The sequence below is a fragment of the Atractosteus spatula genome, chromosome 4, assembly GCF_055471065.1.
Source record: "Atractosteus spatula isolate fAtrSpa1 chromosome 4, fAtrSpa1.hap1, whole genome shotgun sequence".
Taxonomy (NCBI): Eukaryota; Metazoa; Chordata; class Actinopteri; order Semionotiformes; family Lepisosteidae; genus Atractosteus; species Atractosteus spatula.
The window spans coordinates 4,580,609-4,599,133 of record NC_142709.1 but is presented as its reverse complement, the minus strand read 5'-3'; the positions used below and the strand labels follow the sequence as shown (position 1 = coordinate 4,599,133).

The 18,525-nt window shown below is 37.0% G+C and overlaps 1 protein-coding gene across 9 annotated transcripts in view; it reads left to right on the top strand.

The window, feature by feature from the left end:
- Positions 1-18,525, top strand: part of dmd (dystrophin) — a 721,300-nt gene that overhangs the window by 311,978 nt on the left and 390,797 nt on the right. For all 9 annotated transcript variants that reach the window (XM_088914984.1, XM_088914986.1, XM_088914981.1 and 6 more), the window contains 4 exons: positions 3,703-3,864; positions 7,625-7,735; positions 11,597-11,770; positions 14,910-15,065. In XM_088914984.1, the coding sequence (XP_088771110.1) occupies positions 3,703-3,864; positions 7,625-7,735; positions 11,597-11,770; positions 14,910-15,065 (603 nt within the window). The remainder of the gene's footprint in view (positions 1-3,702; positions 3,865-7,624; positions 7,736-11,596; positions 11,771-14,909; positions 15,066-18,525) is intronic.

Below are 18,525 nucleotides of genomic sequence, written 5' to 3'. Positions count from 1 at the left end.
TGTTTTTTTTTCATTCATCAATATATATATATATATGCCATTTCACTCACCCCATATGCAAATGAGAAAGTTCCCACACTGTTCCAGATGGGCTACTACAGTAGCTGCTGCTACCCTTTCTCTCTCGCTCCCTATCCCCCTCCATGATCAGCGCACACACCTGTTAACCATTAAAGGACAATTAACCCTGGTGAGCCTGCAATGCTTCTCTCCTGTCCCTCCTTCCCCACTCACTGACAGAGCCAGGGAAAATAATGGAGGAGCGCTGCAGTATCACGAATGGTAATTCTCCACACGTGTTCAGGCCATGGCTGAAAGAAGGTCACTTCCGGCTTGTGTAAAATTGAGCTATGGAACAGAATCCTCATGTAACCCGGGAACTGTATACTATATATAAAGCCATTCCTTCTTTGAGAAGACATTGATCTTCCGGAAGAAATGACTACAATTTGTCATTTTTATATACAGTGCCTCTCAAAAGTCCTCAGACCCTTGCACAGTTTTCCTGTTTTGTTGTTTTAAAGCTTGCAGTCAGGACACTCCGAGGCAGCAATTGACACTTAAATTCACCACCTACTCCGCACGTCCACCCATCCACTTTCTAACCACTTCATCCAATACGGTACGTGGGCAAGGGGGAGCTGGAGACAAGGCATGTGAAGAGCACCGTGGATGGGCACACACAGACGCAGACACACACACACTCACAACAGGGCCAGTTGTCATAGAAGCCAAGCCAATTAACCTTCCAGTATTTCTCCGGACTGAGGGAGGATACTGGAGCACCCAGTGAAAACCCATACAAACTGGGGGAGAACATACAAACTCCATGCAGACAGCAGCACAGGTCAGGAACTGAGCTCGGGGCCCCAGCGCTGGATCACCACTGTGACACCATGCCACCCGCTACACCGCAGATTTAAAGCAAAAAAACAGATAATAAGGAAGGAAAATCATCGGAATGTCAGCATGATTAAGTTTTCAAAGCCTTTGCTGTGGCAAAGTGACCTTAAAGTAGGTGCACAAAATTACCTTAACAAGCTACACAGTTATTTGAGTGACCTCTGTCTGCGTGCACAAGTTGTGATTCATGTGACTTCAAAATAAATACACCTGTCTGTGTGAGGTCCCTCTTGTCGGGCAGTGAATTTCAAGCAAAGATTCAACCATGAAGAACCAAGGAACTTTCAAAACCATTCAGGGATGAAGCTCTACAAAGGCACAGGAGATTCGTAATGGCATTAACAAAATAAGAAAATGAACAACAAGGCATGAACCCGTGGATGTAGTTCAACATAAGGCCAAGGGCAGTGCTGAGGTCTCTTTTATAGACTATGGATACAGGGTGAATCACAGCTTGTGTTGCAGAAAAACCCTTGAGGACAAAAGGACATCAAGCTTAGCTTCTAGTCCCTAAATCTCTTTACTGTGTCTGGGCATTGGGGAGTCTGCAGCTCTTCAATGTGAACTGTACCAGGGAGTGTGCAGATTGAGCACGTCAAGGGCCAGTCCTGTAGAAAGAAACAGGAAATCATTTTTCCATGTATTTTATACCATCGATAAGAGTAAAGAGGCTGTGAAGTTAACTGATGGCAAGCTTGTTTTTAGAAGTGAAGGAGTAACTGACAAAATCCTTTTATCTTTACAATTCCTTTAGAGTATTTTGTCTTTGAAACTACGGTAGAAGACATCCGTTAACAGGCAAATTCCCTTAGGGGAAATAAAGGTTAAGGTTAATTCAATTCAGCACAATTAAGGCCTTTATGAGAGGGTTACTGTGTTTTGCATCAGAAGACACCATTAAAACAACTGACATGCAGGTTTTTTGTGTATTATTTGTAAAAAGGTTCTGGCTGTCGCAACGCATCTCCCTGATTAAAACAAATCAAACTGCAGTAGACTGCTCCATTGTGTGATAACTAAGAAATAATTTAATAAAATTTAAGATTGTAACACCCTCAAACAAAGTGATGAGAAATACTGCATACAAAGTGTTTTCCTCTGTTTCTGTTCCATGCATGCTATGAAGTTTTACTGTACAGTACTGTATATCCCTTTAAACCTATTCTCTGTACTTATAAATGGAATGGTTTGTAATCACTCACTTTTTATAACATTCAGCCTCTAAGTATTTTCCAAGCTTTGAAGGTGCTTTTTTTCACATTTTTTAAAATTGTTACATAGCAGTGATTGTAGCTTAATATTAGCTGTTCTGTTTTTAACTCAGTAAAGTACAGTACCTTACTCTGTCTGCTTTCCATACACTATACAGTACATGCACGCATAATTCTGTATGAAAACTCTTATTTATACAGGTGTACATTTTAAAAACTAAAAAGATAAAAAATCCATAATATATTTATATATAATGTCAAATTAATATTGAGTGGTTTTCACAGTTCTAACATAATCAGAGGACCTCAATGTTTTTTTTTTTCTCAAAGAAAAATCAAAATTGATGAGATCCTAGGATCAATAAGCTCCTAACAAGCAGATGAGCCAAATGGCTTCCTCTTGTATGCAGCCTTTCTTAAGTTCTTATAATACAATGCAACAAAGGTAAGGTAAAACATTAACAGAAATATGGTAACTGAACATGTTTACATGTGTTTACTGTTTTAATTGTAATGCCTGGCAGTGGTTATACAGTAAATAGCAGTATGGGGGATAACTTCTTCTGGAATGGATTAGCTTTCTGTGCTGCCCCTGTTCTTAGTGTAAGAAAGCTCCTCAACTACAGTATGTAATGAGATCAGAGTACAATGGCTGTGAATAGCTGAATGGTGTTCCCGGTCATGGAGGGAGGTTGAAAGCCTTAATTTTAGTGGCAGTCACCACATATAGTACTGAGTGGACTGAGGGACGAGAACTGAGTGAATGAGTGAGACGTCAATGCTTCCTGCTCAAGGAGAACAGCTTTTATGGGCAGAAAGATCACGAGGACGTTATCTTACAAAAAGGTAGCATTCTGATTTTATGTCATTTAAATTTTGTTGTGCAGCTACAGTAGCATTAACGCTCCTAGAATTTCTTTTTATAAATTTTTTAGAGGTCACATGTGCTGTTTATGCGAGGCTACCAGACAACTGGGCTGCTGTACTTTGGCAGTGACTTTAATTGGGTATTTAGATTAAGAACTGTTTTTGTAATTGGGAACATTTTACTATGGGTTTAAATCATAGTGCAAAGACAAAAATGGTTGTTTTACTGTGCAATTACGTTTTATATGCCATAAAATATGTGCGAGAAGTATTTCTTTACATGGACAAAATGCCTCAGCAACAGTACGTCTTCTTCCTGAATAAAGTGTCTAAACCCTTAGTATGCAGTCTTTCCTTTTTTTGGTCTTATCAGTTTTGACATGCACTTTATTCTAAATCTATTTAAATGGGATTTAAAATAATGATAATAGACCTTTTGTAGTATTCATATTCTACTGTTTGATTCTCTTTGAACTTTAGTAGTAATTCACCATGTATAAAAATCTCTTTCAGGAAAACTTAAAAGATGTACGGCAGGAATATTAAGAACAAATTAGTGAGATACAGTTTAACAATTTTTTTTTTTACACATTTTTTACAAGGTACTGTAAGCCTTTGAAAGCAGTGGATAACCAAATGGTGGATTGCTGTGATTCGTACTGGAACTTAAAATTCTCTTCCATTAATCAGTTAACAACCTGTTCCTCATTTTCTTTTTAAGGCTGTTAGGAGGCAACAGATGCTGGAGCAGAGTATCCAGTCAGCCCAGGAGACGGACAAAGCCCTTCGCTTGATTCAGGAATCTCTAGCAACCATAGACCGCCACCTCTCTGCCTATATAGCCGATCACATTGATGCAGGTCAAATACCACAGGAAGCACAGGTAAAGAACAGTACAGTATATTATAAAAAGCTGAACGTGGAAAAATACTTTGACACAAAAGGCAAGTCATTTATTCTTTTACAACCTGAGCTTGCAACACCATGAAGTATTTCAACAACTCTTTACATCACATCCCAAACAAGTTCCATTGTTAATTTAAAGTAAGAAATGACAGTAATACAGAAGCAACAAAGTGTTAAACCTCTACTGTTTTTATTTTTTTCAGCAAACCGTGGAGTATGTATTGAAGTCTGGTACTTTTATTACTAATAATGAACACTTCCTTACATTTATAATGCCTTTTTTATCTTAAAAGATCCCAGATTGCTCGACACACTGTATACTGTAGGAGAGGACCCACTTCAGCCACCACTACAGCACTCGGGAGATAAGATGGAGAAGTGAGATTGCTTTGCCAGTTGAATTCTAGGCCACATTACGCAAACTGCAAAGTGGAATTTCTAAAGGACGCTGGGATTAACACTCTTACTCTTTTGAACTGTGCCAAGGATTTCATGGATACAACAGGGATTTTAGTCACCACACAGTCTGGACCTCAGAAGAATGTTTAATCTCAAACAGAGCACTTCCTAAAACACAGTCTTAGTGGTCACCATACTGGGGTAGATTGTCGGGGCAGATTGTCACCTATTAGTTCACGAGCACCAATTATAACAGCAACCAGGTTTACCTTACAGGTGTCTCATCCCAGTGCTCACCAATGGCAGTTCCAGCCTCGGTCAGTTTTTGAGATCAGGCTTAGAGATGGCTACCAATGAATAATTCTGCTGAAGATCAAATCTGAGCAGTTTCTCACTTAGTGAGTTAAGAAAGCAGGTTCTGTAATTGGAAACGTAATGTGGCAAATAATTTTTTCATTGTAACATAACGTGCTGTTAAATCAAAACCATATTTGCTGGAATTAGCTTACTTACAAATGTAAATGTTATTCTTCTAGCTTACGTTTTACAATTAAATACATTCTGTGATTTATTGTTAAGGTACCCGAATTCAGTTTGTAGTATTCAGAAGGCAAACAAATAAGAATTTAGTATGTTGTACAAAAAAACACTGTATGTAAATCTTGCATAGATGTTACCTGCTTCATTTACTACAAATGACCAATCGCACAGTGAAATCCATTTTAAAAGAATAATCAGGAGCCAAAAATAATTAATTACCAATTAAATCTTCAGCGAATAATGTGAGTTTCCTTCCTACTTTGATTACTAAGGTAGAAGTAGTATTTTTTCATGGGAGCCATACCCCATCTTGTGGTGGTCCACAGGAAATGCTTGATGCTGGGAACAAGGAGGAAGTTTTTACTGCCTCTTTTCTACATCATTACTTTTCCACCTGTCTGAGTTGCATGCACAGGTCTGGCCTCCAGGGAATTGGATATCATTGGTAGCTCTGATACTTTGAATGGCGAAAATTGAAACTCCTTGCCATTCACAGCAGCATTAAAAGATAAACTGGCTTAAAGTCAGCCTGTTATCCATATGTAATAGGCTTAAGAGACATTCATCACTGTAAGTGCAAGAATGGCCACATTTGCACATGCAGAGCACACATGCAACACACGAAACCAGTCCAAATTTCAGTACCATCACACGATGTTATACATTGCGACCAAGTCCTAATCACAGAAAGTAACTGCTTCAGTATGATACTATGTGGAGTTTGTTTCATAAAATCCCCCAAAAGCAAAGCTACCAACCAGTCACCCGAGTTTCAGTATTAGATTGTCAATTAGCACTTAAAACAGTGTTCCGCTTAAAAATCTTGAAAAATGTGTACTGTACCTGTAACTTTTCTGAAGAGCATTCCGTTACATGTGAACTTTTCTGCTCAATACTCCAACCAGAAGAAACTATTTCCTTTGGAAATGACTATAGGTTGAGATTTGCTTCTACTCAGAGGACTAAAAGCTAAAAACTACCAAACTCTTCTTTATGGAAGTGTTAAAGTATATCTCTTTTCTGTGTTTTAATTAATTGACTGCAAAGAAAATCTTTATTTACACATCAGTAGCTTCCATAACATAAATACTGCAGTTGTAATCAGTGTTATTTTCACAGTTCATCTTATTACAGGATCGTATTCCATTTTCATAATGTCAATTAACCAGACTTCGTGTTTTGGAAAAAAATAGCCTGCTCTCAAAGATGATCTCATACCTCACAATTTATACTTCATAGTTTTAATTTTTTTTTTTAAATGTTCTCCAACACAAGTTAACTTTTACTTTTGTGGTGTGTAGCACTTAAAACATGTTTTCCAAGTGCACAAATGTGTTTTGTGAATTGATACATCTGTGTTGAATTGCATTTTCTATCCATGGAGACCAAGTCTACTTTGTTCACATCTGTTAATGTTAAAAAATAACAAATTAGCAGGCGTTGTAGTAGTTTACATAAATCATCAACACTAATGTGCAAATTTCATGAGGAACTGCTCTGCCTTCTAGGGAATAGTTAGAATTTAGCATGAAGTATTATATGTGGAAAAAACTTCAGAAAATGTAATGATTACAACTTCCATCACTTTAAACCCAAGGAAAATCATAAGATTGCTGCTTTCAGTGCTGAATCCACTGCCAGTCTCAGTGGATATTATGTAACATTTGCATAACAAATCAGTCAGTAAAACCTCTTATCCTTGTATAGAGAAATCCAGAAAGACATCTGCTGGTGCACAAGGTCTGACATATATCCTGAACATGTAATACAATAAGAACATATATGTACAGTATATATTGCGGATGCTGAAGGTTACTTATGGTCAGCATAAGGATGCTATTCTGTACAGTATATACTGTACCGATAGCTTGTTCTGTGACAAGTTATAAGGAATATTCCTGTTATAAAGTAGTCTATAACAAGCACATTTGACAGCTGTGGATTAATGCACTGAGAGGCATCTTCAGGCATCACACATCCGACTCTTTCGAAATTTAAATTCTGCCACTGGAGATCCCTGATATCTTTCCTGCAGCAGAGGCAGAGCATTAAACATCTGATAACTACTTAGCTTAGACTAACTATTTATTTGCTCTTACAATATCAAGGGGCTATGGAGTGGTGTTAATATGTTGTTGTGATGCCAAAGCATTGTAGAGTGGCAGAGACAGGGCTTTTGTAATTAGAAGCATGGCACACTCCAGTGTGTGCAGACTGCACACCTGGGACCTTCAGAGCTCACACCTTTCCCCTTCACAATATCTTCTTATCACACAGAAGCAGACCAGTGTGGTGACCCATTTATATCTCTCTTGTCTGAGAAGGGACTAGAGTGAATGTATTGTACACATTTTTTTTCATATATCTTTTGCTTTATTATTGTATCACCCCTAATGTGTGTGATAGGGAAAAAAAAAGAAAGGTTTTAATCTTTAAGAGGAGAAGCCAAAAATAACAATAATTGTGTTAGGGGAGGAATGTATCACTGCAGAAAGATCCTTAACTGAAGCAAGGAATAGAACAGCTATTAAAAAAACTATAACCAACAGTAATGCATTTTATGCCACCAGAGATTTTTTATTCTTTTTAAAAAACCAGGACGTGTGTACTCCCAAAACTCATGTTTTTATAAAGCCACAGTAATTACAGAAGATGCCCAAGGGGGTGAAAGGGTGACACTTGGCAGGTATCTCCCTGAATAAATTATTAAGTGGTTTTGTTGTAAGTATTAAATCCTTTTCATCTAGAATGAGCTATGCTATTTTTTTTCTTTTCTCCTTTTCCCTTTATTTTAAAAGAAAATCCAGTCAGAGCTGAGCAGCCATGAAATCAGCCTTGATGAAATGAAAAAGAGGAACGAGGGGAAGGATCTCTCGGAGCGAGTTCAGTCTCAGATCAACATGACTCAGGTAAGAAGTCTGGGCTGCGGTCTGGCTGAGGCCTGTCTTTCAGCAGCTTTCAGAGAAGAAACCCGAGCTTGGTAGGAGGAGATGCTTCATGGGTAAGATAGCCAAGTGAAAGTTAAGGTTTTACCTTAAGCTCCTTAATAATCCTGTATGCCGAAATTTACAGCAAGTTACAGTATGTAAAATGACTTGTTTCCATATGCAGGCATATTAGAACTGCATGATTTGAATGGGTTAGGGATGACTTTTCTAGGCAAATAGTGAAATAAATCTTGGACATCTCAGTGGCTGGTACAACAACACTTTCTGTTCAGATTGCAGAATGAAGGTACCATCTGTACCTTTGCGTTTCTAACTTTAATACTTGAACTTGTTTCAGTGCAGCTGCAAAGGGGATCTTTGGATGGCTACAGTATATTAGACTCCTGTGGTTTACCTAAAATATCAGTTTGATGTGTTACATGTCACATGTTGCTGAGTATACCAAGAGCTGCAGATGCATTCTTTGTCTTATGCAATAACCATACAAACATTTCTTTCAAAACAGCTTTTCTTTACATAATGTCATTTAAAATAAATACATATTGTATCACTTCTGATCATATAGTTTGTTCAAAGAAGTAACCAGAGATTTTCTGTTTGGTGTATTAAGGTGTTATCGCCATGGGTAATGCCTTCTGCTAAATAATGATAATGAAGTTATAAAAACTAGCTGTGAAAATGAAAGTGTTTTTTAGTGAAACATAAGGACTTATCCATTGTAACATCTGTTTTGAAGTAACCGAGAAACAGTGCTTTCATGATTTGGATGGGCACATGAGAAGCCTTTATGAGAAACCAATCTCCAGGGTGCAATGCTATTCTACTGATTATACTAAAGGAAATGAGGGATGTTATTTATAGACCATTAACTCAATAGTCAGTGCAACAGAAGTGACACCCACTGACAGGAAACCACCTACTGTAATTAAAGGAGTCAAAATTGAAAAAAAGTGAAAATAACAATTTGAGAAATATAAGAATTCCACCTGTCTTTTCTTTTTCAGTAATTTCAGCATTTTCAGGAATTTTGTTGTACAATGGCTAAAGGTCATCCAGGTATTCCTTGAAGGAAACCAAAGTTGGTTTCCTCAACTGCCTGACTGGGACACCTGTTCCAGATACCTACTCTGTGTGCAAAGGAGGATTTCCTATTCTCCATCCTAAAATGTCCCTCTTAGTTTTCAGGTGTGAGTCTATGCCCTTAATTTGGCTAAAGAATTTTAAGAAGTATCCTGATTTCATCTTATCTACAGTTAAATCCCTTAGGGTTTATATGCTTGGATGAAATCTCTTAATCTTGTTTGTTCTGGACTGATGTGATTTAGCTGTTTTACCCTGTCTGCATTTGACAATCTCCTGAGACCAGGAATCATTCTTTTTTCTCTTCTTTGACTTCTCTCTAAGGCTATAATAGATTTTTTTTGCAGTTTGATGACCAAAACTGAATACTGTACAATATTCTAAATTGGATCTCACGAATGCATTGTTCAGTTTGAAAATAACTAACCTTGATTTCAATTCCACACATTATGTTATATAACCAAGGATCCTGATTGATTTTTTATTGCTTCCCCACATTGTTGTGATGAGTATGTAGAATGAATCCACATAAACATCTATAAACCATCTGCGTCTTAGAATCACTCATGCAGTATTTGTAGTGTAATGTTTCTACTTTCTGTAGGCATCTGTGGTAATGCATGCACTGTACTGTATGTGAACTGAGAACTTTCATAATAATTCATAGAAATAAGGAAAGTACAGATATGGCATAAATGGTCAAATTATGGTGATGATTAGCAAACATCTGGCACATGGCACTTAATGTTGACAGGTGCAGGCAGAAAAAAAACAAGTTTCAAACAGGATGGGAAACATTAAGCTTGTAGAAGTTACATTTAAAAAAGACAGAGTTATTATACTGTATATAGTTAAAAATATAGGATTTAAATCAAGGTGTGTTAAAATGTTAAAATAATATAGTGATTTAAATCAAGGTGTGTTAAAATGTTAAAATAATATAGTGATCTAGAACAACCTCGTTTATAAGATTGGTCACTGTAAAGTATTATAAAAGATATCGCTACTCTGGAATCAGTCCAAGGAAGAGTGAATAGGTGCATTCTCAGGCTTTAAAGAATGTCATACTCTCATAGGCTACAAGAACTGAATCTATTCGTTTTGAACATGGAAGACTATTAGGGGCCCTGATTTAATTCTTCAAAATCCTCAAAGGCATCGGCAGTGTCAATACTATGGACTTATTACACTATTATGAAGTTGTTGAAGGTGATGTCATGGCTTTCTGCTGGAATCTCTGCTTGCAACCAAACAGCTCGATGAGCCAATAGGCCTTCTCTCTTTACTGACCTCTCTGAGGACTTGAGGAGAACGGTGGTGGAAAAGGAGGCGTTGTTTCAAAATACTGGTGTAAAGACGAGTGTTTTTCCCATTGGCTCTTGAGACCAATGCTTAATCTATGGTGTAAACATTAAAGACAACGTGAATGAGTCAAATCCTTCAACAACCCCTGGCACTCTATTCGTTTGAAATTTATCCTTTCACTTCACCATTTTCATTTCTCTAAAAAACAGGTGCCTCCTTTCAAACGACGAGATTGTTTGCAGATTTATTTTTTTTCCTTTACAGTTTAATTAAGAGGGAGGAAGGACAGACGAAGACAGGTCTGCAGGGGAAGTCATTGCCTCCCTTCTATAAAAGGCTCATTAAGGAGACAGAGTTTTATTATTTTGTCAATAGGGGGATGGAACTCAATATCCAGTTGCTGCTTGAAAAGTAACCCGTTTTTAATGGCTTTTAAAACAGTCCTGCCTGTTGGGAAGTTTTATTATTTTTAATTAACAGACGCACTGTTCCTGATGAGGGGGGTTTCTGGTGCACTCCTACTGTATGTGTCAGCTCTTTTTCTCTAGTACCAAGCTGCTTTCCCCCTCTCAACTGATTTGTGGTCTAGTTTAACAAACTGCATTTAACAATGATTTATTCGCTGTTTTGATTGCCCTGTAAGCTCCCGTCCTTTCTTCTGTTTGAGTCAGTTCCACAGTTATTTTCCCTTTTTTGCTGCCACCTCAGAGAGGCAAACTATAGCACACAGCACACACTTTCTTCTTTGTCTTTTTTTTCTTTCAGCAAGGTGACTAAAACTAAAAAGTGACTCCTTTGTCACTTTGTCACAAAAACACATTCTGTAAAATGTGTGTTTTTCCTAATGTTTACCTCTATCTGTGTGGTCATTCCCAGACCTTTATTTGTTTTTTTGAACAGCTGACTCAGGTTGTTTTTATATGAATTTTTACTAGTTGTTCACAGATGTCCTTTGTGCACAGTGAGGCCAGCTAAAAGTGGACAAATGCCACATTTAAACTTAAACTCCTAACTCCTGTTTATTGTCATTTTCTTACATATTTCTGTGAATTATCTTCCCAACTCACCAAAGCTGAATTTACCCCTTGTGCTCCTTTTTTTCTGTTGTTTTTAATATGTTTAGATAAAAATTCAAAATGCCTACAACAGAATTTTATATGTATAGTTTGTTTACTTAACAATGACATTACTTTTGGCTTGTGTAAAATTGGCCCTTGTGTGAGTGTGCGTGTGAGCCCTGTGATGGACAGGCTTCCTGTCCAGAGTGTATCCTGCCTTGTGCCCATTGCTTGCAATAGTTTAAACAAATGTGGGAAACACAGAAAATGGATGGATATAATGACTATTTATCAGCATATCAATATATATAGGAAAATCTCCAAGCCCTTTTTTGAACTCATGTGCATGTCCCTGTGCTCTGCGCTTTTGTTTTTACAGAAGAAACTTCAAGAGGTCTCCACAAAGTTCCGCTTGTTTCAGAAGCCAGCCAATTTCGATCAGCGGTTTTTGGAGTGTAAGATGGTTCTGGATGAGGTGAAGTCACAGCTGCCGGTACTGGCGATGAGAAGTGTGGAGCAGGATGTGGTACAGTCACAGCTGGATCAGTGTATGGTAGGTGTAGCCTCTCTCTTCTTATTCCATGTGCAGAACAAACATGTTTAAAAAATGTTTTTGTAAAAAACGATCATTACAAATAGGGTTAAGAAAAATGCAAAGGTTTACAATGTTACAAGAGTAACACATGAATACAAAATTCTGAGAGCACCAAAACGTACAGTACTCATCAGCATCAGTTTTACTTTTAAGAAATGTTCACCTTAGTCATGCGTTTTTTCACATTGACCCTTCCCAAAATACTCTCAAACTGCAAATTAAGAAATATTGAACTAAATACCAGTTTTCTGGAAGTATTAAGATCTATTGGTAAAAAGTAATTTATTTGGTAATAATGGACTGTGTTAATGTTTAGTCCAGATGTGCAGTTGAAGAACAGTCCTCTCTTGAGTGTATTTTGTGAGCGTCTAGAAATGAGCTACTGTAGGCAAAAAAAAGTTATAGAAGGAATTTTCAAAGTTAATTTCTAGGTAGAGACCAGCATCCATAGTTTTAAACAAATTCCATGTGTACTTCAAATCGTATAATACTTACAGTATGTCTTAACAACACAGATATATGTTACCTGTAGTTCAGGCTATGGTTAGGATTAGGGTTTTGTTGTTAATACAGTAAACTCTTGGTGTAATGGAATAATAGGGGGGAAAGGTTGTCCATTACTAACAATCTGGAATGACATTTTTCCATCTACAAAAACACTTTTTATATGGGAAAAAAGAATGTATATATACAGTACAGTATGTACACTATATACAGTTTATGCTTTCTGGATTTTTAACTTATTTTTTAATAATTGCAATCAACACAATCAATGAAAATTCTCCCTATGCCTTTTGTACCATAAATATACAATCTCCTTTTTCATTATTCTTAAATATACTGTATAACATTTACTAAAGCATATGAAACATAAAAAGCACCCATCATAAGCATTTTACATACACCTATGAATTTATTTTCATGCCCTTTAGGGCTATTTATAGGTATGTCATACAAAATGTTTTTATGTATATGTATCTACTGTAATTTAAGTGGCTGTAAGTCTCTGTAAATTTGTCATGTTACATACACTCCATTATTCATACCATGATGCAATCGCTGTTCAGTACTTTAAAAATATTTTACATTAAATGTATTTTACAACTCATTTATACTTTAATTTATTCAATTTTCCCCAAACCAACCCCATTAACTGGACTAAGACTGTCCGTTATTGCAGGGAAAGCCTGGTTTTCTGATTTTACAGATAAAATTCCTATAAAAGAGATTTTTTCCACTAAATCTGAAGTCCATTAAAGTGACATCTGTTAATCCGAGGGATTACTGTATTCAATTAACTGAGTTTGGCTATTATCACGTTTATGTCAGTTTTGACACTTCATAAATATACGTGACGTCTGAAGTGTTTATAAATGCAATTTACGGTACATCATTAAAAATAAAGTGCCAGAGTGATAGAAAAAACAGTTTAAAAAAAGCTTGAGTAACTCAGTAGAATATTTAGTTACCTTGTGTTTTAGTCCCAGAAGTACTGAAAACTAATTTTAAAAATCTGTTATGATTTATTGTTTCAGAGTACAAACCTGGCATTTATTTTAGCTTTTCAAAATATATTTTGCTTGCAAATCTGTAACATGATTATACAGTATCTGAGTATATTATCTAATTTATTTAGGCTCATGAAAATGTTATATTTCTATGTTGGTAAAATGAAATTAGTCTTACTGAAGTTTACAGGGCCCTATGGACTCTGTTAATATCTGGTCAACTAAAGTAATGATATTCTGATGTGTTAAAGTGAAAGGAACACGGAGCAGACTACTGCCCTGAGCCAGTGTCTTCATGCAGTTCTGATAATAGTTCTTTGCAACATAATACTGATAAAAAATAGAGAAAAAGTACAGAAGAAGGTTCTGTAAGGGAACTCCAGTTGTGCTAGAGTATTTAATCTCTGAAATTTAAGCAATATGAGTTGAGAATGAAAGGAAAATAATTGAAATTATTTATCATCATGATGAGAGACAAATCTTGTACTGGCATGTATCAGATATCTGTGATTGAACCTTCTTGGCTTGCTAAAAGCTGTTACAATGCCTTGCAGAAGTATTCAGATTCTTGCACAGTTTTCACTTTTTGTTGCTTTACACCTTGCAGCCATGACACTTGGAAGTAGCAATTAATACGTGTTAGATATACAACCTACTCCACATAGTCAAAGCAAAAAAGAAAAATGAAAGAACTACAGTAACTAGATAATAAATATGAAAATACAATGGGACAGCCATGAGAGTAATGCTAAACTGGTGCATCTTAAAAAAAGAAAGTGTATGTTCTTGAGTCGCCCAATTGCTGTCCAATAGCAATCCCCAAGTGGTTTGAGAAAACTTGAAACAAATCTGCCGAGAAGAATGGACAATAATTGTACCAGGGTTGTAGAGACTTACACGAAAAGTCTGCTATGGCTGCCAACTGTGATTCCACCAAATGTTCAGTTCACAGATCTGAATGCTTATGCAATCAACATATTTTTTTTCTTATTAGGGTTTGCAGACGTTTACTGTAAACTATCACCTTGAGTTAAAGCATTCATCCTTTGAATATTATGTTTTACAAAACGTGTATGCGTCAGTTCATAGTTTCACAAACTTAGACATCCTGGGAAGGGTCAGATTAACACTAATTTGAATCAGGCACTGTATGAGTTTAATGATAGAATTGAACATCTAAGTAATGTCCTGCATCTTTTTAGAAATACTGTGTCCAAGAAAAAGATCTCTGTTCTCTCAATTCTGATCATTCAGTTTTCAAGGGCAATGATGATATATTTTTTTTAAATAATCTGAAACACTTAATATTATATACAGTATATATATATATGATGTGCCTTTTGTTTAGTAGGAGATGCAGGAGTGAATCACATGTCACTCGTATTCTCACTATGAAGAAATGCTGACAGCATTCTCACATTTTCTAGACTTAACAAAAAATAACAGGAACAAAGTTAAAGATTAACGAAGGCATGGAAGGATGCAAACATTTGAATACCTGTTGTCTTTTTGTTGCTCAGTGAGAAAGTGCTTGAGATGCCCCTCTTTCATGAAAATGGTGCTTGTGTACTTTTTGTATGATCAAATAGAAATTTTACAAGAGCTTGAGTGAGGTGAAGTCAGAAGTGGAGACAGTAATCAAGACGGGGAGACAGATTGTCCAGAGGCAACAGACTGAGAACCCAAAGGAGCTGGATGAGAGACTCACAGCTCTCAAACTGCAGTACAATGAACTGGGTGCCGAGGTAAGCAAGAGCACTTCTCAGCCTGTTTAGATGATTGTAACATGGGCATCGGTCTTAGTATGGAGAACTGAAAAACATGGCCTAAGACTCACGATTAACTTCAAGGAACCAGCAATTACATTGCTCTTTTGCGTTTTACAGTTCCTTTGCTAAAATTGACATTTTGATGTGATGAAGCATTTAGAATCTGTTGAGGAATTCATCTAATTAAAACTTTGCAACCTTGACTTTAAAGGGAATTTATTTTAATTTTATTTTGAGGTTTACATTTAAAAGTGTTGTAGTTCCATGTTTTTGTTCCTCAACTGTCTTCATCGGCCACTATACATGATACTTAAAATATATACCTTAATAATTGGAAATGTTATCAATGTTTTTATTCATTTTTTGTTCACTCGCTGGGGCTGACAAACCAGTCATTGTTCATTTTCTGGATTCTACGGTTTCAGATTTTGAAATACAGTATGTTTAATTTGTTATGGATTATTTTACCCCATTTCTGGAAACTCCAGGAATTCCTAAAAAGTATCATATATGGGTACAGAAACAGCTGGATTGCTGATATGGTAGTTAGTGCTGCTACCTCATAGCTCTAGGGTCCTGGGTTTTTGTGGGTTTTTGAAAGGTGCTCTGCTTTTCACTGGCCTCCCAGAAACATGTAGTTCAGGTTTCATCAGTTGGTCTAGAATATAGATTGTCATCCCAGGTTTGTTCCTTGGCAACCCTTAGCTGACTGGAGCTGGAATGATACTGTACACCGGGGCGTATGATGAAAGAACACAAGACACAATGGATTTGAACTGTATGGTCCATGTTCTCTGCATTCTTGCTGAACCACGTTAACCAACCAATATTAGAAATATCTTTGGCTAACGTTCCAGTAAGAAGATTGGAATATCAAAATAATCATGAAACTGGTTGCTGTCACGACCACCAGCCAGCGGAGATCATCTCACAAAAGAACTAACCAGTACCAGCAGCGGGTTAATAATAACAAGCGCCGCCACACGTGTTAATCCATCAGTACATGCTCTACCGTGGGGCGAGCAGCGCTATTTAAACCATCCAGACCCGCTTCCCTCTGCTCGGTATTGAGTCTACTCCTTGAGAGCTCTAACCGGTGTTTATTCTGCACCTCGCATTCTTCTGGATTCTGGACTTCCCTTTTGCCTTTCGACTTTGGACCTCGCCTCTCGTTTCGGATTGTTTGCCACTATTTGTACTTCCTGGATTTCGAACCACCTGTCTCCTCTTGACCACGGACTCGCCTTACGTACCGGATTGTTCGCCTGCTTCGTCACCTACCTACTCCTGCGTCTGTACAGGATCTGTATACCTTTTCATTGAGGATTCCTGACAGATGCACACATTTTGAAGTTAAAGCCTGGAACGTTCAGAACTCTGAACACTCATTTATGCAGATGTCTTGATGGCATAGTGTATGGTTTAAAAGCAACAAAGGAAAGAGGCTTGTAATAGGAGAGGAACATCTTCAGCTTTTTCACTTGAAAAGATCAGCGTTTTTAATATATTTATTTTACATAGCCTCTTTTGCATAAAAGGGGCACCAATCACACTCTGATAGAATTGTTTTACCAAACAATAGAGTTGTGAAGAAAAATAAAGTAGATTCTCAAAAATCAGGCTAGCTTTTAAAACCGCTCAGTGTAGCAGAGTGCCTCATTGCTTTTGGAATGGTGTTCTAAAGCTATGGTGCGTAACAACAAAAGGTCCTGTCACCCAGAGTGTAGAAAAACAGTTTGAACAGTAAACCATAATCAGCTGAGCAAGGTCATTTGGAGGGCTGTGAACAGATAGCATATCAGCGCCATACTGAGGAGTGAAACCATGCAGATTCATGGATGAATGCAGAAGGATTTTAAATTGACCTGAAACCTAACAGGAAGCCAGTGCAATGTTGTGATCGCTTGCGCTTGACTGAGTCAAGTTTGTGGATGCCAATTTCTGAAAACATTGTTGCTTAAGTGCAGTTTCAGAGACTCCTGCAGATACTTGCAGTACCATATGAATTAACCAGTTTTCTGTTACCGATATAGACAGAACAGGACATAGCCTTGCAAGTTTCCAAGACATAAAACCAGTATCTCAACACTGTTCTGCACACGAGGTTCAAACGTTGATCCATTATCAAAAACCATCCTCAAGTTTTTGATGCTGGAACAAAACTCATATCAACTGGCAAGATTGTACCATAGGATTTACAGCATGCAACTGATGTGAAGAAACCAATAGCATTATGTCAGTTTTAGCACTGTCATCCAAACATGAAAAGAAATGCAATCGAGGGGACTGAACCCAACCTAATCAAATTAGCAGCCCAATCTTAGATCTAAACCCATCAAGAGAAATAAAACACGAACCATTTAATTTCACAAGAGCAAAGACTAATAGTTTTTGCAGGAAATGGCAAGTTTAATTTGGGTCTGAAAATTGTTAAGATTATCTGAAGATATGCTACTGTAGGTATTTCAGGCGCTGGTGTTACTACAACAGTTTAAAACTGCCAGCACCACATCATTTATTACAGTATGTTAAGCATCAATGAGCACAGAAACCAGAGTGAATCAGATAAAACAAATGGGATGTAAGCTGCTTTTGTGACACCAATCTAGTATATGACTTAGTCTGGTCTGTCTTAAATTAAGAACGATCAGGCCTAGTAAGATCAAGTATACAGAGGGGCTGTGTTATAGAAGCATGTAAAAAGGGCAGGATTTTGTGCCATACTGTATTGTCATCAAGCTTAGTTGTAAAAGGTTTTGCATACATGAGGGGAAACAGGTGATGTGACCTGGGCATTAAGGCTTAGTAGCAGATTACTGGTAGAAAACGAAGAATTTAGAATTTTGCTTGTCAGCAGTTAATGTTCAGCTTTCTTTGGCCTTGAGCAGCTAAAACAACTTCTGGACGGTACTAAATAAGTCATTGGCAGTTCAGCAGCTGGAGTGTTTACTTTTGAGAAATTACACCAAAGTCTTTTCTCAGGTGAAAATAGCAAAGCAACTCAGTAACAGCATTATGTTTTCAAATAACATCTTCTTAAAAATACAATAAGTTTTTCAAGGCTTTACTGTAGATGGCAGTATTGCTTGAAAATCTGCTCTGTATGTAGACTTTTTTGATCTGTAAAAATCAGACATGAGATTTTGTGTTTGTGTGACTAGTTTAATTGAGTATGGATGCTATGCAATATAATGTACATTTCAGCCATATGTGTGTGAGCATGTGCGAGACAGATGCAGTATGAACTATGATCTAATTCAGGTCACTAGACAGTATTACATAAATTCATACAGTTACTGTAGATCTCCTTATGATGTATTTTGGTCATTAAATTGTTGTAATTTTTACATTTTCTTTAATGTTTTTAAATACATTTTCATTAACAAGGTCTAATAATGTATTAATATATTGTACTGTAAACAGTGTGACACTAACC